The sequence below is a fragment of the Meleagris gallopavo genome, chromosome 1, assembly GCF_905368555.1.
Source record: "Meleagris gallopavo chromosome 1, MGAL_WU_HG_1.1, whole genome shotgun sequence".
Lineage (NCBI taxonomy): Eukaryota > Metazoa > Chordata > Aves > Galliformes > Phasianidae > Meleagris > Meleagris gallopavo.
The window spans coordinates 120419821-120443357 of NC_139404.1; the positions used below are offsets into that span (position 1 = coordinate 120419821).

At 36.9% G+C, this 23537-nt stretch overlaps 1 protein-coding gene across 1 annotated transcript in view; it reads right to left on the reverse strand.

Annotated features, from left to right (window-relative positions):
• The window catches only part of GLRA2 (glycine receptor alpha 2), a 130412-nt gene that overhangs the window by 80535 nt on the left and 26340 nt on the right, over window positions 1–23537 (reverse strand). The window contains exons 6-8 of the mRNA XM_085211788.1: window positions 16914–17137; window positions 2456–2538; window positions 1037–1174 (exon numbers count right to left, since the gene is read on the reverse strand). Of these exons, the coding sequence (XP_085067914.1) occupies window positions 1037–1174; window positions 2456–2538; window positions 16914–17137 (445 nt within the window). The remainder of the gene's footprint in view (window positions 1–1036; window positions 1175–2455; window positions 2539–16913; window positions 17138–23537) is intronic.

Below are 23537 nucleotides of genomic sequence, written 5' to 3' on the forward strand. Positions count from 1 at the left end.
GAAAAAAAATCAAGTAGTAATAACACTCCTGATTTCCACATATTTTGGACTGTGGAATTAAAAAAAATCCTTCCTTGGCACTTTGGGATCCCAAATGAGAAGCTGCATTAATAAAAACTAAAGATAGTAATTTTCTTTTCATGAGAAAGGAATGTGACTTTATTTTTGACAGGGGAAGAACATCTCATGTTGCTTTATTTCACAGAGTGAAACAAATGTCTTTGATGCAAGCAGACTGGCACTTATGCTGAAATAATGAAAAAAAAAACAAACCAATTTCAGATGACAGGGATTATATCTAATCCCAGGAAGCATCCAGCAAACTGTTCTCTGAACACTGTCCTTATTAATTAGACTCCAAGCAGATAAATCCAAATTTAACAGAGCTCTCACTGCTTGTATAGCTAAAGACAGAAAACGCACTTGAAATTTTTCAAAAGGTAAAGTAGGAAAACAGCAAGGTTATTAAACAATTTTCCAACATTTTATGTTTGCACTCTATTCAGATCAGCAGTGAAAGCATTGCCATTTCAAATACTACATCTCTTAAGTTAGACCTCATACAAAAGTTGGTGAAAAGTTGATATTTTACCTCACTGGCATTTTGATATAATGAAAAAATAAATCAAGCTCAAAAATCAGTACTTTAAAACTGATTTATCGATATTAAAGAGAATATTTAGTTTGTTCTAAAAGCTTCATTTTGAGGAAATCAGACTGACAAGATTTTTACATTTTTAAGACTCTAAAACCATAATGATTTTAAAGATTCTAGAATATTAGGGCATGTGCATTAGAGTATCCTTAACAATGTTTAAGGAAATTTGGGGAGGAAAACAAAAACTATTCGAGCAAATGAAAATAAAAAAGATATATTTTTCAGATTTAAAATATTTGTGGCTGCATCCAATTTTAGTTTAAAAATAGTTGTTTTTTTTTTTTATTTTACCCATCTTTTCCCATTTCACAGAGAAAAAGCAAACAAACAAACAAACAAAAAAAAACAACAAAACAACAACAACAGAATAATGCTTACCAGTGTTGTAATGTTTTGTGCAATAACCAAGTTCTTTATCTTCTTTCAAAATAAACTGTGGCAAGGTTAAACCTTCTGCAACTTGTACAGGTCCATCACTCAGCCACTCGAAAATCAGATCATTCATGGTGTAGCCAACTACAACAAAGAAATCAGATTCATTACATAGTAATGAAAGCCTTGAAAGCAAGTATTACTATGGCTTACAAATATGTCAGTTATTTCAGTAAATGTTAGCTATAATTTTAATCCTTCTGATTAACTACAGCACAATTGCAATTAGTTGCTTCTTGCTAATATTGCTTCTATGTTAAGAGCAACAAATAAGTAACATAATTAACTTCTGAAATAGTGTCTTGGTTTGCCACTAAGAATAATTTTTATGGCCCGTGAAAGATACTATTTACAAATGAGTTAGCATTTTTCTATGTCTGTGTATCAGCCAGCATCTTGTTTACTTTTCATCATTCTTTGACTATGTAGTTGTTGGGCAGAACAAAACCAGGATTTCTAGAATAGGTGATAGTGCAGGTTTTGTAAACCTGTGATGTACCAGAGAGGTGTGAAGGTGTTAGAGAGAGGCTTGGACTTTCTGAAGTCTCTTTACAACTGCAGTTACCACACAGCTCTGAGGAAACTAAACAATCTGTGTCCAACCTCCAGCCTCAAAGACAAGTAGTAACCTTCAGCTGATATATGTATAGATAAACCCATTATCTCTTCCCCACAAAACAAAACAAAAATAAAAATTAAAAAAACAAAGTGGCTTGACACATACTGGCTCGTACTAAGTCCATGCAAAGGACAAGAGGCAGTGGACATATGCTGGCATGCAGGAGGTCTCCCCTGAACACCAGGCAGCATTTCTATATTGGAAATGATGGAGCACTGCACAGGCTTCCCAGAGAGACTGTGGAGTCTCCTTGGAGATTTCCAAAAGCCACCTGGATAAGGGCCTGGCACCCTGCTCTGGATCGTACCAGATGAATGTAAAAATCTCTTCCAATCATTCTATGATTCTGTGAAATCACAAATCTCTGCTTCATGGAGTACGTTGCTCACATTTTTTAAAAGACTGTGAATCGTCTTGATCAGACATAACTCATCCCTGGCTGTGACCTAGTTGTTCTTACTTTCTTGAGATTTGTTTTCTCGGGTATGGCACTGCTGTGGTTATTCCTGGAAGTGACACAGCCCTGATTGGATAGGTGGGAGAATAAAGAAAGAGCTGGAACAGCATAGAGTAGGGAACTACACTTTAGTTAAAACACTTTTTCTCCAGAACTTCCCCTTACAAAAGAGGAATATTGATTCTGACCACACAAATATAGCAATGTAAATACTATCAAACCACCAAAATTATGGTAAAACTTGTTTTGTTTTATTTTGTTTTACTAGGCAAAGCAATCGGACACTCACAGCTTTCTAGCTGCATTGTGCATGTCTGTACATCCATAGGAAAATTCTTCAAGTCCATGGGACATGATAAGGTTAAAGTAAGCCTAAAATAGGAGGAAAAAAAAAAAAAAAAAAAAAAAAAAAAAAAAAAAAAGAAGCACTTGTTAGAAATATACAGATTTTATTCAAAGCCCCATATTTATACTTTGAAGAATCAAGGCCAAATCTTAGAGCCTCAGAAGATGAACTCCTCATCCTCTCTTAGGTTTTAAGGACAAAAGAGCCTGTGAAGATAGAATATGTAAAGCAAAACAGGCTCTCACTGGCTGCACTGTCCAGTGAGCACTGGCTGGACAGAACAGAGGCAAGATAGCAAGATAGCAAGAGATGCTCCACACTAATGTACCAGTGAATGTTATATGTATAACAGTGAACCTAGATAATGCAAAACTTAAAATGACTGATTATGAGACATACATTTTTAGGTTTTGTTTTGGAACAGCAAAGGAAGAAAACATAAAAATCAAGGGGTTTCTTCAACAGGGAGTGTTTTTTTTTGTGTATGAGAGCCAGTTCCAACCCTTCATTCTTACTTCTTAGACATTAAAAGAAAACAATAACAACAAGAAAAAATACAGTAACTGCTACAATTGCATTGCATTAAAAGATAAAGGTTCAGGAACAAGAAAGTAAGCCTAAAGGAATGTTATCATACAAATTAAATTTCTCTTAATTTTTCAGCTGTTTTGTCCCAGATAAGGCATAATTTTACTTGGACAGGAATATGCTTATTGTTTCTTCCTTTTTTTTCTCTCTCATTATTTTTGCTTTAGTTTACTTTTCTACATTTGATTGAAATCTGTGTTTCAGGTCTTCTTCTCCACTGTTTTCTTCTTGTTTCCATGGGGAGAAGGAAATGCTTTTAATAAACAAGATATTGGGTTGACAGAATTACAAATAACTATCTTCTTCGAAAAAGGCACAGAAAAAAAATATTAAGAGTTTGGTTTAAGTTATTTAAAAAGAGTACATGTATTGTTTCAGATTACCTTCAACACTTCGACACAAAGAAAACAAATAAACAAATAAACAAAAACCACAGTGTCCACTTGTCATCAAGTACAATAACTAAACTGTCTCACTTGAAAGTACACTGAAGCATTACTATGGTACAATGGGAAGACATTTTTAATTATGCCAGTGAACAAATGTGCCAGCTGCTAACCTGGAAATCGTGTTGTCACAAAGTCAAATGTAATTTATATGGAGACATATCTCACTCAACTCTGTCCCCTGTAGTGATTTTGTGCTTCTCAAGTCATTTGTGTTTCTCAGTACATACAGCTTACTCAATCTAGTTCAGTCCGTTTCTTTACCATGGGAATTTTTTGGGAAGGCCTGACTGTACTTTTTGGTCCTACCATCCTGCAATCAAATCACTATGATAAGTAGATGATATTTAGGTAACTGTAATCAAAATGTAATCATTTTGATCAAAAATCCTACTACTCATTTCTGTGCTTTTGCTTATCCATGAGCTACATAGAGAATGTACCATTCTTATCCTATCGACACAGGTCTCAGTGCACAGAATGTCAATATCAGGAAATCAGAAATTGGTTGTCAGTGGCACTAAAGTGCATTGTGATGAAGAAAATCACCCAGCAGTCCTCTCTACATCACAGTAAATAAACTCTTACTTAACCTTTGAGAGCACATAGCATAAGAATTAAAAATGTAAGCCATCTAGAGAAAAAAAAAGAATACATTTCATGGAGGTATGAATGCCTTTGAAAACATGCTCCTTACCACTTTAAATATTTTAAGTGTCCTGCAAATGTCAATTGGCCTCATTTTACCAGTTTCCTGGATTAAAGATTGAACTATTTAAATTGCTAATCCCCAGTAATGACAAAAGACTGCTTCTGCTTTTTTTTTAATCTGAAATGTTGACATACCAAACTCTCTTCCTTCTTTTCAGTCATATTCTGAAAATGGGTTAGATTTTTGAAGTTCATTTCAAGTGTGTCTTTATGCAAATGATTTTCTAAAAGGCTGCAAAGTGTACCATCATCTTCTGAAGAAGTTATGACCTATACACCATTTAGATTTTACCAACCATCAGTCGTGGACTCACTCACTGTGTTTCCTCTCCCCTTCATCCCTTTCTCCTCTCCAGAACCCTCAAGAAATCTGAGGGTTTAACTATATACATGGGCAGGGGTATCTAATCTATTAGTTTAGTATGAAACTCATGAGTAATCAAGTGCTTCCAAGTTTCTCAAGGATTAAGTGATCTATTTCCCCTAGTGGCTAGATGGATATGTCAATTATTCATCTGGAGGAGAGTTGAGGAAAAGAGCATTATGCTGTTTCACACAAAGGTCGGCATCTCTTCTTTCTCTCCCTAGCAATGATGACTTTCAGAAAGCCTAAATTATTCTCTGCTTACCCACACAATTGGAAAATAACTTCTATTCAATGATTATTGAGTGCTAGTGCAAGAGATCATGCCCTTTTAACTTGTTCTTCATCTCAGCATAGTAGTCACTCATAGTTAGCATCTTTGCTTCTGTAATCCCTTTTACCAGTATTAACAAAAGTATTAAATTCAGCACTTTTTGGCTGGTATTGGTAAACCTACTGATTTTTGACAGGATTACTACAATCTAATGTTTGGCTACTGGAGTCTGAAGTAGCTCAAATGAAGTCCATGGTGGTGGGTCAGTTTATAGCAGTTGACTCTTATATAGCAAAAACATGATTCCACAATTTTTTTACCAAATCCATTGCCATGTCACTACTTGTATGTTTATTCTAATAGGGAAACAGGATCAGAAATGGTTAGGCAGCTATAGCTACCCACACTGCCTATAACGTCATTGACAGAATATATATATATATAAAAAAAGAAAAAGAAAAAAAAAAGAATGAATGTCTCACACTTGGCAAATTCAAGAGGAGCCCCTGGAGATTTGATACAAAGTGCAATTTTAACTGGCAATTACACTGATGAATACTGTAATCATTAATACATCAGAAGAAACTGCTATAGAACAATTATTTTTCAGCACCTCGCTATCAAGGCAGTTGAGATATACAAACAACATGTTTTGTAACCATCCCCTGCTGTTCAGGCTTGGGTTACACAGGTAGCTTAGGAGGAGAGCTCTGGGGCTTAACAGAGCAGACAGGGACCAGAAGAGAATTGCAGAGCTGGGAATCCCTCTGTGCACATCAGGAACAGCGCCAGGTCCAGCAGGACACCCTGCAGGCAAAGCCAAGTGACTCCCTGCTTTCCCTCATCCATCCCAATGTCAAAGAAGAACTGAGCCCTGGGATTTGAACAGTACAAAATGCAGAAGCGGAGCCAGAAAGCAGAAACTGAAAAATTAGCCAGCACTGTGACAAAATAATAATAAAAAAGAAACCACTACTGAGCGATACTGTAGCAGAGGCAGGGCTGTAATTCAAGTCCTCTAGGGACCTACTTTGTGAGGCTTCTTTCATACGCTAGGTCTGTCCTTCTGAGCAGCATCTCAGAAGGATGTAATGCCTTCAAGGTACAAAGGGCACCGCTGGTATTTCTCCATCCAGAATTTCACTCAAGATCCCCTCTTTCATCCCTGGGTTTCACCAGAACATCCTGAGAAATCGTTCAGACCCGGACTGTGGGCCTGTCTCTCTTCTCACTCCAGCTCAGCCTCTTTCATTTCTGATCACTTCAGAAAGATACCTTATCAGCATTGTTCAAAGTTCTGTGTTTCCTACTTCTGCAAGCAGGGGGACAATAGTTCTGAAAGCTGTGGTTTATGTTACTATAGAAGCCAGGATAATGCATCTATGGGAAAAGTTAAATGGCCTTACAGCATATTATTAATCAGAACTGCCTGTGTTGGTGACCTCAAACACCTGAACGCTCTGTTTTTCAATGTCACTATTTTCTCCAGAAAGAAACAGGCTGGCCCTCACAAGGGCCAGCAGTAGAGCTCAGCATATACACTACAGCTGCCCTAAAAATAAGTAGCCAGATATTGTCACTTGAGGAAAAGCCAGTGAAGAGAGAGTGACACACATACATGCAGCCAGGGGAGCACAGAGGTATTCATGTGCTCTGCAGTGAAGTTCAGCAGCACTCTGTGTTCACTTCATTCCAATTCATCCTTCTCCCTTGTCCTACCCTTTCTCTGATTCCGTGACACACTTTGCCCACTCCACCCATGCCTGCCTGTGCACCCTACATCTCTCCCTTTCTGTATTCATCCATTTCAAAACCCCAGCCTCTTTCCTCTGCATCCTAATTTATTGCTGCCCTTCTCTTTCCCCTTGTTCTGTTTTTATCCCAGTTCCTCACACATCCCACCCCGCCTCTCTTTGGAGTACTAAGACATGGGGTTAGTCCATGTTTTGACCCATAATTTCCAAAGTAGCACCATCAGTGAAGATTCCTTAGAGATGGACTCCTTTCATACCAATGAATAAATAAATAAGATAAATCAATAATTCTTCAATATTTGTGAGCAGATTATTCTCAACATCATCTCCAGTCTCTTTCTTCATCTCAGAGTTTTTGAATACTATTGCTTATAATCATAATATTGAATATCTGTGGCTCCAGCCACAGGTATTACTTCTCTGATAATCCCAAAATGCTAGAAAAACAGTTCAGAACATTATGTATATAAACATCTTGTGAATGGTCAGAAACGTAAAACCGAAGTAAAGAACTGCCAGTACTGGGTTAGGCCCTTAGGGAACTGGGTTTACATGTTACATAATCCAATATTTACTTTCATTTTTTTAGAAATGTAAGAAAATATTGCATTTGAGCTACAATTGCCTGATCCACAGCAAACATTAAACTGTACTCCAACGCACCTCATGCTTACGAGCATGCTAACAGCTGGTGTGCTGTGACTCCCCCAAAACCTCACTTGACCTATGCAATAGCTCTCCCCCAGGAAGAAGGCCTTTATCTCACAAGAGAATCTGGATCTCCAAGCACCAGGTGTCTGACAAGAAGGGAAATGACATTTTCATGAACAAACCTGCAAGTGTGGCAGTTTGTGAGGAGGTTACGGAAAAACAGCTGCCTCGTAACATTTTTCCTAATGAGAAAATACTGGGATCAGACTCCAGAATTTCAGAGGTACTGCTGGAAAGTGATCAGGGTGCAAGTCTTTCCTATCTCCTACAAAAAGCATGATTGTCTCCTCACACATGAAAAGCAGCAAAAGCCTCACCATGAGTGGGCATGATATCAAAAATAACTCTTTGCTTCTATTCTTATCCCTTCATTCTTTCAAGTGACACCCATCCACAGCTTAGTTGGTGGGACAGGAATTGGTGTTACAAACAACATCTTAGCTTCTTTTTTTTAGATTAAACTTTCGATTCTTATAGCTGTTGAAATAACATAAAAATATTGCCTAAGCACAGGCAGGCAAAGTTCCCCATTAACTGGCAGGGGAGATGGAGTTGCACAGCAACCATGACAGCATTGCATGACACAGGAGCAAATGCCATTCAGACTAGTGGCACTGAAATAGGCAGCAGAATGTAAAATCTCTTTATATCCTTCCCATCCCCCTCTCCTGGGGATCTTGATCTGTGCCTGAAAGGAGAGCACACGCACTGTTCGTACATCAGAAAGCCAAAAAAATAAATCCCAGTGACATTCCTCTTTTAAAGGGCTTTTCATTTTGTAGTTCATCTCATTATTTTTTCAGGGACCTGACTCATCATTTTGAATGTCAATTCTGGTAATTTTCACAGTCTACAGGCTTTGTCCTGTTAAACGGAACAGTCAAACTGTCTGCTTTTTCCCTTATTTTTGAGAAGCCCTGGAATCCCTCTCTAATGTTTGCCGTGTTCTGCAGCTTCATTTCTGTCAGATGCGAATGGGCTGAAATTGAGCTTAGAGGAGATGTGGAGCCTTCGCTGCTACTGTGAGAAGAGATGCAGGCTGGAGTAACACATTCTGCTGTTTAGGATCGTGTTGTCTCTCCCTCCAGTATTTTGCTTTGCTTCGTGCACTGCTTGAAACGGGAGCTGGCACAAAACGAAAGAGTGGTGGATTCTTATTATGGGCATCCCACTTCTCATTGTAATGCCAGCATTGTCTGTAGGTACGTAATGCCAGCACATGAGTTGCCAGCAAATGATTTCCCAATTTTTGTTCAAGCAAATCTGAGGAATTAAACTCAAGTATGATTTCATGTAGCAGCTAAATTCTGAATCCCATTAAAAATGCAGTTAAATCTCTCCCTTCCCTCTGTTATTTTATATATTAATTTTCCTGCAATGTGTGTTTAGTTTCCGTTTCTTTCTCTCTGGCATGATGACATCCTTGTTCAAGTCATATATTGTAATGCAATTGGCAAAAGACCTCCATCTCTGCGAGCATATTCCAGGAAAATGCACTTTTTTATGCCATTCAATTAGAAACAGATCCTGAACCTACATTTTTTCTGTAAAACATTTAACTGCTCTAACATACATTCAATAGGTAAATGGTTACCAGTAGTCAAAGACAGACATCACTGATACCTGTGAGGAGAGCAGGTATGCAGATATGTGGTTTGCTATGTAATCCCATTGGATTCAGAAGTTACCCCTGCCAATTCTTTTTTTTTTTTTTTTTTTTAATCCCGTCAGCCAAGAACAACTGTCCGCGTATAGATTATTCTCCAAAAGCATTTCCCGCTTTCTTTAGCTTGGAAAAATAAAGCTTTCTCTTTGTGTATTTGAGCCCTGTGCATTTGAGATGCAAGAATATAGGGCTGTAGAAGATACATCTTGGACCATCAAATCTGATAATTAACACATATAGTCGTTTCATCTAATCCATTTTAAAACTGTTCACGGCAAGGTGTGAGGAGCGGCTGAGGTCCCTGCGTTTGCTTAGCGCAGAGCTGAGGGGAGGCCTGATGGCGGCTGCAGCTCCTCACAGGGAGCGGAGGGGCAGCGCTGAGCTCTGCTCTGTGTGACAGCGACAGGGCCCGAGGGAACGGCATGGAGCTGTGTCAGGGGAGGGGCAGCTGGGGGTCAGGGAAAGGGGCTGCACCACAGGGCGGTGGGCATGGAATGGGATGCACAGGGCTGTGGGCACGGCCTCAACCTGTCACAGCTCAAGGAGCGTTTGAGCTGAAGTGTTCCTGTGTGGAGCCAAGGGTTGGACTCAATGACCCGTGTGGGTCCCTTCCAACTTGGGATATAGTGTTCTGTGATTCTGTTTAATGATACCTTGTTCCTCTCTATGCTCATCACTATTTCTCTTGGAATATTGTTTGGGAATTCAAAGTATAGATGAGCGGAAACACTGTAACTTCCAGTTTAAATTTCCTTATGACCAACGTAGAGCTATTTGTTGATGCCAGTTGTCCTGGCAGATTTCCTTCAGTTTAAATAGCTCTTCTGTTGTGTTTGTATTTACTTCACACCCAGTGTTTTTGTATGTCAGCTAGGGACATGCACAGCATTAGAGGAATTAGCGAGGTAGTGCATGTTCAAGTATAATGTTCATATCCCTACATTGCTTTAAATGTCTGATGAAGTGAAAATGCAACTAATTTTATGTCATTAAAATGTAAATTATTCTTTCCTTAAGCAAGATCATCAATGGGGTTTTGACAATGGCTGTGCTAGTTGCATAACAATATACCTGCATTAGGCTTTATTATTTATTTAGGAGGTTTTATTATTTGTTATGCAAACAAGTACTTTAGGCACAACAGAAAATTAAAGGTATTGGAAAAACAGAGCTAGATCCTCAGTATGGATTTGTACCTAGGCTGTGAGGACGTAAGAGACAAGAATGGGTGATGGGAGGGCAGAGTCGAGAAGCTGTTGGGAAACGATCCCAAAGGATGAGAAGCATCTTAGCACATTAAATTAAAAGACCACAAACCGAAGGGATATGGTGGTGGATTAGAGGCAGAAAAAAGGGCAAGAAGAAAAAAGATGGGTGAATAGTAGGTGGATAATAATAATTCAAGGACGCAGAATTCAACTGTAACAAGAATGGCTGCTTTTCCCATAAAAGGCTGCATTATTTTAGCCTCTGAAACCATTGTTATTATTGTAATCGCGCCCATGGGAAGACAAATTTGACAAACTCACTGTATTCATGTAGCATGCAGTTACAATTCGGGAAGTAACTATGTCCCAGGGTACAGTTTAGTAAAGTCTAGTGATACTAGCACTATTTGTTATAAGAAGTCTGCAAGGCCTCTACCTATATACATTATAGCAGTCAAATCCAAAACTTCTTTGTTTTTGTGCTCTATTTCAGTTAGTAGTTCAGCATTGCTTATTATTATATCATTTTTTTATACACATAGATCACTCCAAAAGTAATGCCTCCTATTTATTTCCATGAAAATTACAACAGCTAAAAAGAGTGCAATAACACTATTTGATAGAGCAAATTCTCAGAGAGAAAACACCATTTTTCAACACAGTCACCTCCATGAGCATTGTCACCAGTGATAAACAGTAGCCTGAATGCTGTGCTTGTAACAGTCTGCACTAGAGGAGGTGAGTCACTGTTGCTGTTGCCACAGCTGAAATGCACCACCCACTCCTCACTGTGCTCACATTCACTGGTTGGTCTCTATAAACATTCAGCAAGTGTCAGTGAATGTCAGTGGGTGCTGTTTTTACTTCATGGAGGAGACTGATTGCCCCTCTGCTACCATCTATCATATGGCAACAAAATGTACCAGGATGTTGGCAGGAAGATTCAACCTCTACTGCCATACCACCAACTTCTGCCTCCGACACTGTGGGCCAACATAATGAAACAGAAGACATTACTTTTGGAGCAGTCCTCGTATTTTCTTAAGTGTGGAAAAGTTATTTTAATGCATATGAAGTATCTTTCTTTTTGCTTTTAGAAGATTAGGAAAATGAGCATGGACTTGTTTTGCCATTGGTATAATAAATAATGTTCTATGAAAATGTTCCTGTGCTGATTAAGATTCAATTCCAAGAGAAAAGCCTCACCTTTGTCAGTGCTATTTTATAAGAGTTGAGAAAATAAATATGAATGTGAGCCAGGAGAGGGGTTCTTACCTAGCAAACAGACATATCAATCATGGTAACAGTCTCTCTTCTCCTTCTCTGCTAATCTGTCACATGGAAAGACAATGCTGATAGTAAAGTCCAAATCCTCTTAAATACCAACACTAGATTGCAAATAAAACTGAAGTCATCAAAGTTAAGCACAGGATATGTGCAGAACTGCAGAACATGACATTTTCTACCACTCTGCTAGACTAGATTGTGCCACGCTGTTGTTGATTTTCACACAAGTGTCATTAGGTGTAAATGGAGGTGTCTTATTGTGTAGCTGATATGGGTTATACTCTGAAATTATTGTAGCTGATCCTTGCCTGAATTTACTGTAACAAGGCAAAAGATTTTTTGGTATCGGTATAAATCTAAGATATGGATATATATGTATTTTTTTCAGGAATGTTATGGAATTTCTTTCCCACAAGTAGTCTATTGTGAAGAGAAAACCTGTGTTATTTATGTTTCTTTTAAATTTGCTTTGCATTTCATAGAATCATCAAGATTGGAAAAGACATCCTAGATCATCTAGTCCAGCTGTCCAACAACCACCAATATTTCCTGACTAATCTATGTCCCTTAGTACAACATCTAAATGTTTCTTGAACATCTCCAGGAACATCTCCATCACCTCCCTGTTCCAATGCCTTACCACTCTTTCCGTGAAGAAGTTTTTCCTAATACCCAACTTGATCCTCCCAAAGGAGAAGGGAAAGAATCTTCCATCCTATAGGGCAAAGAGCACAGCTTGACAAGGAAGACTGGAAAGCACAGGACTTTTGCTCAGAAAAGCTGAACAATACAAGTGCTATATATTATTTCTGATGATTTACATGAGGGGGTATGGTGACCATAACTTTTAATATAACCTAAGATGGCATGTAGAGTAATGGGAATCTAAGGAGGTTAGACACAGTGTTCTGTCAATTGGCACTACTGGCACAGAACAAAGATTCAATTTTGGTAACTTGAGTAACATGGCACAAGAGACGGTATTACAAGTAAATGTACTGTTTTCAGGCAGGAGAGGGCTGTTGGATGTGGAAGCTCGTCCCCTCATCTATTTGTTGTCATATGGAGGTCCAGTGATCATCTCCACAACAGCTGCAGAAAGAGACCAATGCAACAGCTTGTATTTCCTGTTTCATGGTATTCAACCAAACAGTGCTGCTCTCCGGTAGATACTGTTTTCATCCATAATAACATTTAACTACCAAATCTGGGTCAAGAGTTGAAACAGAGAGAAGCAATTTCCTAAATTACCGCAAAATTTAATATGCTGTGAAGACCAAAAAAAAAAAAAAAAAAAAAAAAAAAAAAGATACTCTGAGAAACTTGAGGAATTTCTTCCTAGATATTTAATTGTTCTTGGAATATAAGGAAGAAAAATAATTTGTGAATTTGTTCAAATCAACTCCCTAAAATTCCACATGATTCTCTTGTCAAACTATGCAACATTTTCTAAATTCTTAATGTGTTTTAAAAATGTGAAGTAATCTGTTTTGTAACTCTTTCTGGCTAAATGGAGTGGCCCTACATTTCAGAGGACAGCCTCTCTTTTATATGACTACTGGGAATACAAGCTGCTTAGTGGAGCAGCTGATAGAAAGAAAAAAAAAGAAGTTCCAGCCTCTTTATCTTCCTGGCCAGCATATTGCAGGTGCAATGCCATGAATCAGTGCTACAGTAGAATTATACTACCTTCTGCATCAAGATCATATGACTAAGATGCACTGAAAATATTACAAGGAGAGGGAGGCAATTAATGTATAGCAGAAAAAAAAACACCTTCCACTTTCCATCACTTTGCTAAAATAAGCTTTTCAGCAGATGCTAATGTTCTGGCAGCCTGAAATGAGTTTGTGGGAATCAGGTACCACAAATGTGTGGCTCAAAGAGAAGGCAAAGCCTCCTATAAGGTTCTTTAGCATTTTGCTGGTGTCCCAGCTGCCCACAGTGGGACAGGGAAGATATGATCCTTGCCCCTGGAACAAAAAATCAGTTCAACAGCATACACAATACAAAATCCAGGTGTCATACAGAATATGAGTGTCAGGAACAAGACTGTCAGTATCATCACATAGCACTGCCATTCTTTCCAAGTTTGTAGTCCTTCTACAAAATCCAGCCCATGCAGAGATCATTCAAGGGTTGTGAGCTCAGAGGGATGAGTCACAGGCATCTGGAGGGTGACATTGTGTGGGCTGAGATTTAGTCTCATTGTTTTTCAGCATACAATATATACACAACATAAGCCAATTATATTGAACACTGCTATAATGAACCCCTCTTGTTGAGCACTCTCTGCGGAGAGCTTTAAAACAAAAACTATAGTTATTTAACAGTGCTGTGCAGCTCAAAGAGTGCCACTGAGACTGATCTTGACTGAAGTGCAGTTGCTTGCTGAATATAACTTTACTGTAACTGCTGACTTCTAAAATGCATGCACCTCTAAGAGCTGTTGTCACCTCACTAGGGACAAAAGTGTATATCTGTGATATTGAGCAATAGCGAATTCCCTCCCAGAGGTTTTTGGCTGCTCTGCAGTACACAAGGACTTAGACTAGTTTTCTCTAAAGAGATGGGCTGTGTGCCATTTAGCTTCCAGGTCTGGAGCAAAATGTCATCTTCTACCTTAAAACTTCAAATTTTCTTCAAAATAGTGAAGATTTAAGTGTGAAAATCACTATAGCTCCACAATCCTTCATGTTCCTCATATCCCTCATTTCCAAGTATTGTAAGCTCAGAAGCTCTTTCTCCGTACCGGTCTTGCCTCAGGCTTTATATAGTGTATATACCATGATATCTGAAATTAAAACAAATACCAAAGTTGTCATCTGTGCTTGCAGAAAATACCTAAAAATAGGTTTAGAATCCTAAACTTACTTACATGATTCATAGGTGAGTACATCTGCCTCTCTGGCTTTATTTTCCATAACAACTCCCAGAGAATAGATTTAGTAGACTGCAAGCACGATCATGATAGCTAACAACTGTGTGGAAAACAGTGACAGAAATCTATGTCATGCCTACCATCACCAATGAATGCAAGACGGATAATCCCTTACTAAAAGAAAGGAAAACTGACTCTTGCTTATAATGAGGTGACATGAATAACATGCGTTATTGGGCATGGTAGTGATAGGTTGAAAGTTGGACTAGATGATTTTAGTGGTCTTTTCCAACTTCAATGATTCTTGATTCTATAAAATAATTCCAAGAGCAATGTGCTGTGGTGGGGGTAACACAGGCCTAAATCCTCCATGATCCTGCAACAAATTACCTGAGCACATATATCCTGCACCAAATGTCCCTTTTTAGTAAAATAAGGATTATATGAGGTCCAAATTCTTTTCAGAAAGGGCAGGATTTGCTTCTCATGGATGGCATTTAGCAGCATAAGCCACGCATGTCTCTAAGAGAGCATATTTCCACTTTCAGGTGAAGTCTAAAGGGAACATGAATGCTGCTGTTGTATAATACCCACACCTTAGTTCTTACCAATTTATTTCAGGGAGTTGTTCTAAACTCATTTAGTAGAGACAGTGGTTTACGCGTATATGAGACAAATTTGCACTTGCTTTTATTAAATTAAACAAAATAGACCACAATGTTACTTCCCAGATGTGTGTTAAAAGCATTTTAAACAGTAGAAGGATGCTAAATGCTAAAATTTAAATACCGTTACATCAGGCTAGGTCCGGTTGGTTTGTGAGTGAAAATAGAAACATTTTACCAACCTCAATGCACTGAAACAAATCATAAAATATTATTTGCTTCAGCATAACACAACTAAAAGAAATTGACAAACAGCATATAGAGAAGATGTTTTTCTAATTACTTCTAACTTCAAAGTTCAGTACTGGAGAAAGTTTTCTTCCCTGTAAAATATTACTCAAAATTATATGCCATGTTAGAGGCACCAGGTAAAACTGACTTTCTTAGTCCTTCATTGGAATATTGCTTACTGTACTTCACATAAATTTGTATTTAGGAGTGGGAATTTTACAAATGTGGTATGACAGCTTGAAATATTATTTTTCCTGCATGAACAAATGTCAGGGAAATTATCCATCTGTATTCAGAGCAGCACTCAGCTGCACTGTTGCCTCCAATAAGATGGTGGCTGATGTCATTCAAACAAACAGTTGCATTCATTTCTTTCTCAGAGTGAAACAAGAAATATTTGTAACTGACAGCATATTTATCACTCTGCTAGTGCTAGTCTCATTCTTCTGTGCTACTATTTTTCTCAGACTGTTCAGGTATGTTAATTTGAAATCTTGCTCAGTAAACACTTATGTTCCATGCTGATTAATCCATCCAAACATAGTTAAGTTCTAAATCAAGGAATTTCCAAAGGAATTAAGTAAATGGAGGAAATGTTATGTTACTGTTTATTAATCTAGCATCCTAGAGGACTCAGTTGTCCTTAACCTGGATCAATAATAATTCCTCAGAGAAAATTCAGGTCATGAACAAGAATACCTGATCAGAAACTACAGTCTTAAGAGCTGATTTTCCTTACTAGTGAGTAAATTCAATAAACAGATCCGCTAAACAGGTACTACCATGTTTACTTTTCACCATGCGGGAAACTGACTGCAAAGTATCCTAGGAAAACACAGAACACAATATTATCTTTCTAAACTGTTGCAATAATGCAGTGTTTTTCACCTTGACTTTTTATACTAAATTAACAGCACACAGTAAGCTGAATATTAAACAAATATTGCACATTTGCTGTTCTTGATGCCTTTGCAATGTCTCATTTCATCAGATAATATTCAGTTGTATTTTGTCAAACTGCGTTTATCCATTCAGCCTAAATCCAGTCACATGACACACACTTCAGTGTACTTAGTATTAAAAAATAACAATAAAAAAAGCTTTCCACAATTCCAGTTACTTTTATCTGTGAACAGATATGTCTAATTACCCTGAGATTCGTGTGTCAAATTTGTTGTGTTTCAAGCCTATTTTTACTTCAGGTTTTTAGTAGCCACTTAAAATAACATTCCCATTTACTTTTCAATTGCAGTTCACAAACTATGGAAGAGTTGTTTTTTTTTCTTTGTAAGAGGAGTGACTTCAGCTAATAATGCTGATGGGAATTCCTGCGGCATATCAGTAAAGTAGTAGACAACATTAAGTTTCCAGCAAGGCTAGGAAGTACCGCTGTGCAACTTACTATCTTGTGAGAACTAAAAGCTTAGCAAAGGAATGTAGGCAAATTTTCCTTCTATCCTGATGTGATTAAATCTCATTTTGGTTGTACACATGGGACAATAAAAAATTAAATATGTAAATTATGCTCTCCAAGCCTAGCTATATGTAGAAAAAAAACAGGAAGTAAGAGGAAGGAATGGGATGAAGAGCAGAAAAATAAAGTTAACTGGTTTACCTGATACTGTACAACACTTTTCCAGTCTTAGAAATCCTTAGCAGCTTATTATCTGTTGTGACATCATGGAAGTTTGCTCCCTTTTCATTGGCAAAGAATAAATCTGGTTTCCAAATAGAGTCCAGCATGGAGGGATCCAAATCCAGGGAATCATCAGGATATTCGCTGTAAGCCAGGCGTGAATCGTTCCACTGCTGTCTCAAAAAAATGTTCACTCTGTAGTCCTACAGAAATGCCATGTAAAAAGGTTATTGAGCCACTCAGAAAAACTGGAAGCCCACTTTAGCTTTCTTTATGCTCTTAGACTTATTTCAGCATTACAGCAAACATTTATGCTATTCTTTGGATGCAAGAGTTGTCATTTGAAAATAAAGCAGTCTGAATATCATACTGAACCAAACAAACTGGTACATTTTCCAAATCAAAATTACTTCAGTTATGAAGAAAATATCAACTGCAACCTCCAATATTAAATAAAACCCTCAAATACTAGGGATTATAATGTGATATTTTGAAGGTTTAAAAGCACTGTGGTTAGCTACATACAATTTCAACAAATTTGTTATAAAACTGCTAATTTAAATAAATTATTTCCAATACATAAATCAATTATTTCTAATGTATTCATGAATAGTTGTTAATTTCAGTGAAGCCAGATTTGTACAGAAGAAATTAAATCAGCACTTCTTATTTACTTTCTCTATCTTTTTTCCATCTACCATATGCTTTTCTCTGTATGTTCTTTCATTTACTTCTCCCTCCTGCATCCCCTTAAAATTGTTCTAATTGCATTCTTCTGCTCAGTGGTCTGTTAGTCACAACTGGGAAGACAGCAATTATATAGAGGTTCATTTAGAACCAGAATTAACACCATGTTGAGAACTGGCTATTAAAAGGGTGTGTGAAAAGAGCTTTTAGGGTCTAATCCAGAATCCAGTGGAGGGAATGTAAAACTGCTAGTGCCCATTCTCCTCATCCTGAATTTCCAAAGTCAGCAAGTAAGAACATGATCTCTCCTATCTTTCCTGCAATTATAGCATATATTTGCCTTAAATTACCATGGTTAGATATTCTATAAATACTCTCTTAAAAATGCACCTACTATTACTCTAAAAGGAAAATATTTAATAATATTTATATGGATTATATTACCTGAAAATTTACATTAGCAAATAATTCCGTCAACTGTACAAAGCCTCACATTTAGGATTTGTTTGGGGGTAGCTGCAGTACATTAAAATGGCAAAACCATGCTTTTGACTTGGAAAATGTATGAGCTCACATGGGTTTAGATAGGGCACTGAACTTTATTAGTCTAAAGAATTTATCACTCTTGAAATGTAAACAAATATTCTCACTCTGATTAGAGTTGTGGAATGAGCCCCACCAGCTTTTGGTGTTCCCACCATTCAGTTGGTAGATGAAGTGTGCTGCTTCACTGGCAGAATATTTCTAACATATAAACTAATACAGTTTTTGAGACCTATGGGATGATGTTTCACAATTTTACTAGTAATGCGTATTCTCTTGCTTCTTTATTATTTCTATTTTGCTCTTGGGTAGATGTGAATCAAAATATCTAATCAGCGCAAGACAGAACAGATAGCAGCCTAAGAATGGCATGCTTTTTAAAGATCTTGCAAAAGCTTGTAACTATTTGTCACAAGCCATTGTTCTCTTTATGATGGTTTTGTTTCATAATAGTTTAAAATCAAGTTGTTACTTGCCGTACTGAGCTTATAAAATATCATCAAATCTTGCAAGAATGCACCAACCCTGAGCATATTTTCCTTTGTTTTCTGATCTTAGAAACTGTCTTACAAGTTTGCATAAGACAGTTTAATAAGACAGGAGAACTTTTTATTTTCTCTCTACTTAAAAGAAGGCAATAAGTATTATCAGTGAATGAAATAACACTATGTAATCATTATAACTAGTCCTGTAACACTTTTTCATGTTTATTTGAAATAAGATACGTAACAAAATCCATGGAAAGCAGAGGTATTTCTTCACCCATGACACAGAAATCATAAATCAATCAAGTCAACAAATTGCAAAGAAATATCTAAAAATAAATATTCTTTCATGAACTTCTGCAGTTGGTGATTTAGCAAACAAAAGCGAGTCTGGAAAATCTTTATTGTAGAAGGGCTTACATATAATGATATATATTATACCAAAAGCATAAATAATGCCAATAGGATTATACAATATTTTTCAGCATATACCTTCATAAATATATTAGAGCCATCACACTGATACACTTCAAAAAGTTTTTTTCACTACAGACTGTGCTGTTAGAAAGAAAACAGCACTGAAATCTTTGTTTCTCTCTGACTGGCTTCACTATCTATAAATATATGATTATTTATGTGTATATATAAAATTATGTCAATAAGAAATAAAAAATGGAAGTATAATATAACTTTCACATCATAAAGCCATAATTATATTTTTCCTCTTCTGCTTGTGGAATAAGCAGCCGGGAGGGACGTTCATTTACACAGTCAGATGTAATCATGTGTAGAATTTTGAATTTAATTTTCCTGTGCTAACACTTTAACTATCTCCCAGAGAAAAACTCTCCTGAGGATGATATCTCAACATGGAGCTCAGGCAGCCTGTGGTGTGTGTTTTGCGAGTTCCTGAGGGTAGGAGTGGGAGGATTGTAGTAATGCACTCCTGCACTACCACATGTACACCTGATCTGCAAATTCTTTCTGACAGAACCACTGCTCTGAATGAGAAGCGTGGACCTGAATTTTCAATCTCAGTTGCAGTACTGATGCCAGCGATAGCTCAAGGCAACTCAGATAAAGAGTTTTCCTCTGTTCTTAAGCCATAAGACCAGGGCGATGCTAATACACTGAAGAAATATTCTTCTGAGCAGTTTTATTAGATTTATATGAAGATTTAGGGACTCAGTCCACACATACTAAGTTCTGTTACAGAAATCTAGAGAAAAATGTTTTCTATTTTCCTTAGGCTGCCAAAGTTAAGGATATCAGCTCCTCAGACCCCAGGTTCCCCCTCCAGGCCTTCAGCAAAGCTCTGTGGTCCTTTGGCCTCAGGCACCACTTTGACAGGAGGTGCTGGGGAGCCCCACTCCCTTTTCTGTGCTGTTTTCTGACTCCGAACATGCTTTGGACTTACTCCTCTTCGGTGTTATCTTTCTTCCCATCCTTCCCTCCAATCACGTTAGTACCCCAGGTGTTAAGTCAGATGTCTGGTGCTAACAGTAGTCTTAGCTGGTCTTGCAGACATAGGAGTGGCTGTCCAGAGAAACTATTTTCTCTCCAAGTGCGAAATATGAATGCTATCTGAATCATAGTATTATAATAATCTATTTCAAGGCCATAACAGAAAAGAGCTTGTTTAACTAGACACCAGAGTATGTAGGGTGTCCCTAGTGACTTCAGTGGGGGACCTTTGTGCAGTTTAAACTGTGTACGCAGATTGCTCATTTGCTCAAATTGGGATCTAATAAATTGATTTGCAATGTATGTTTTCTAGTGGGAATATTATCCATACAGCCACAGCTATGATCTGCTCTCCCTAAAATGGAGTTTGATGCATTTATCCCAACAGAAAACCTGCTGCATAGTCGGTCACTGATTACATGGCGTAACCACAATAATAATGTCCCCACAGTTAGTCATTTCTGTAATTAACCATTAGCTCATAAATGGAGGAACTGCTCTTATCAACTGCTCTCCTACAGCTGATAGCTAAAATATCCTGGTCATTAGTGACACTGAACATCTGAATGTTTTGGGACTTTGCCCAGCCTGATGTAGATTACTCATCTGTGATATTCAACAACAGTGAATTTTCTGCTGAATACTGTGTTTATGAATGCTTCTAAACTTAGATATAAAGCTTACTGGCACAATCACTTTATTCTGTGAAGTTACACAGGAATGTCTTTTTTTTTTTTTTTTTCCCCCTTTCTTTGCAAATTGGAGTTTAAATGATGACAAGTGGATCAATAAAGAAAATTTCCAACAGTTCCATCTTGATTCTGGTCTGGCCTTTTTAATATTTTAGTTTGGTATAATATACATCATTTTAATGTGGAAGAAACTTGCTTTTGGAACAAATCAAAATAAATCATGATACTGTCCCTCATGTACATAATAGCGCAGAGAGTCTCACACTTTGGCACTTTGTTTCTGTAAATCTTTGGGAGCCAAACTCATGAAGACAGTGGATAACCTTTTTGAAGAGAGTCAGCACACAACTCTTTTTCTTTTCTCTGTTAATAGGTTTTAACTTTTAGAAGCAAATGCGTGAGTTGTGCTAGCTATTCACACAGGGATAAATGTACTCCTGGTGTCTATCCTAATAAGAAAACAGAAGATACTCCTGCTAACATTATTGAGAACTGATTGAATTTAGTAGGTTTGGGACTGTAATCCTGTTTGCCACGTTCCTCCTGCTGAAAGCCTCTCTAAACAAGGTTTTTTTCATTTCACAAGGTTTCCAGTGAGCTATTGCAGCTCTTCAAAGTTATATCTTGACAACGTCCCTTCAGTATATATACGCAGTTTCACTAAGCATCCCTGTTCCCCAAGGCAGGAATGTCTCTTTTTGACTTACAGTCCAGGGTTTAAAATTATTTTTTATTTATTAATCAAAATGATCAAGTGCATTTTATAGGGAAAAAGGAATCCTAGAGGTCAAACAGAACTCATTGTTTATCACAAGGGATGCCAACATTTTTACCACTATTGTATTTATTTCAGAAAAACAAAGTTGGAACAGCAATTGATGTCTGCCTCTCAGACCAGTTTTTAAACATCCTAAAACTAGTCACTTTGACTCTAAAAAAGTTACAGCATTAAGAAAGTGAATATCAAACCACCGAACAGCATCTAAGAGAACTTTTTCCACACTTTCTGGCATCATGAACAAAGCAAAATAAGAAAGCCAACAGTCTTTGTTTTTATCAACTTGAATGTTTAGCTGTTTTCAGCAGAATGTGTTAATGAACATTGAAAAGGTGCACATTAACATATTTGATAGACGGTAAAATGCAATGAGGGGATTTAATCAAAGCAATGAAGGAGTCTAATTAATGCAATCAGCATTAGGTCGTGCAAATATTTTCATTGAATGCCATCTTGTAAAGCCAGTGACGTGCAGGATTTTTTGCTACTTAAAGCTATGCTAATGTCTCTACATCTTAAGATCAATAGACACAGCTGGATTAAAAAAGTCTACATTCATATCTGTCTTTTCAAACTCTTAAATAAAGGAAAGCAAAGTTTTCAAAATGTTATCTGTTGATAATTATTTTAAATAAAGATTAAGGGAGTTTTCATATAAAACTTAACTTGGTTTTAGTTCTAAGTTGTTTTTAAAAGATTATGGATACATATTCTAAAACCTTGTTCTCTGTTTACTTTTTAACTACATATTTTATAGCTGTGTCATTTACAGAAGAATCTTTCCTACACTATTTAAGAAAGCAACTACTTGCCTTTTTTCCTCTAGAAAACATTAAGTAACTGCTGTAGATTTTTTTCAATTTTCAATTATATGTGAATATAGTATTTTAATGTTAAATAAAATGCCTAAATTAGACAAAATATCTTTTCTTCCTTCAGAAGGCAATTATTTCAAGCCAATATTTATTTTATTTTATAATAGAAAACAGCTCTTTGCTGTAACTTAAGTAGTTAACAAGTTTATTTTTCTTTAACAGGAACTTGGTCCTGCAGTTCTACGTTTATTGACTCTGGCTTTAAAAGGAAAAAAAAAAAAAAAGGAAAAAAAAAAAAAGAGGAAGACCTGGACACTGTGTGTAGGAATAGTCACAAAACAGGGTAGTGAAAAAACATTGCAATTGTTACAGAAGTGTCCATAGCTGAACACTGTGCCCTGAGGCAATGTGCATAATTCATGCAAAATTTCAGTGAAGGTGGGAAGTCTCTTTTTAGATTATTTTATGGAAGAGGAAACTTTAAGAATATAAAGTAAAACTGGGATCTGTTGCAAGGTCTTTTAGAGAATGGATTTAACGCACATACACACACACCTGGTAATTACTATATCTTTATCATGTTATATGAAAACCACAAAAATATTCATTCATATTCATAGTATTAACCTCATTAGTCAGGTACATGTATGCTTGAATAAGTAACCACTCTTACATGCACTCAGATTTGATTTTCTGAGCAAGTATTAAAGAAAATGAGAGTTTAACTTTTTTAGATTTCATACTAAAAAAGAAGAAAATTAGACAACAATCATCATCACCATTCTTTTCCTTATTATTTCTTTAATCCCGAACTTCAGCAATTTTTAAAAATCTTATCTCATATTGAAATGATAATTCTAACTATTTAACTTTTTAAATATTAAAATGAATTTTTGACTTTGGTACTTATTTTATGGGTGACTGTGTTCTTTGAATTCAGTCAAAATAAGAATTTTGATCATCTGCAATCCCAATGCTTTGTAGCATTATTTTGGCCCTGAAAATAATCAAGTCTACTCATAGCTGTATTGTGCATTTACTTCATTTACCAAAGTGATTTCTAAATTCAGAGATATAGTTAAGTTAAATGAGACAGTTCTGGTACCTCTGTCAGCCCAGTCTGCAGCAGCAGATAATTC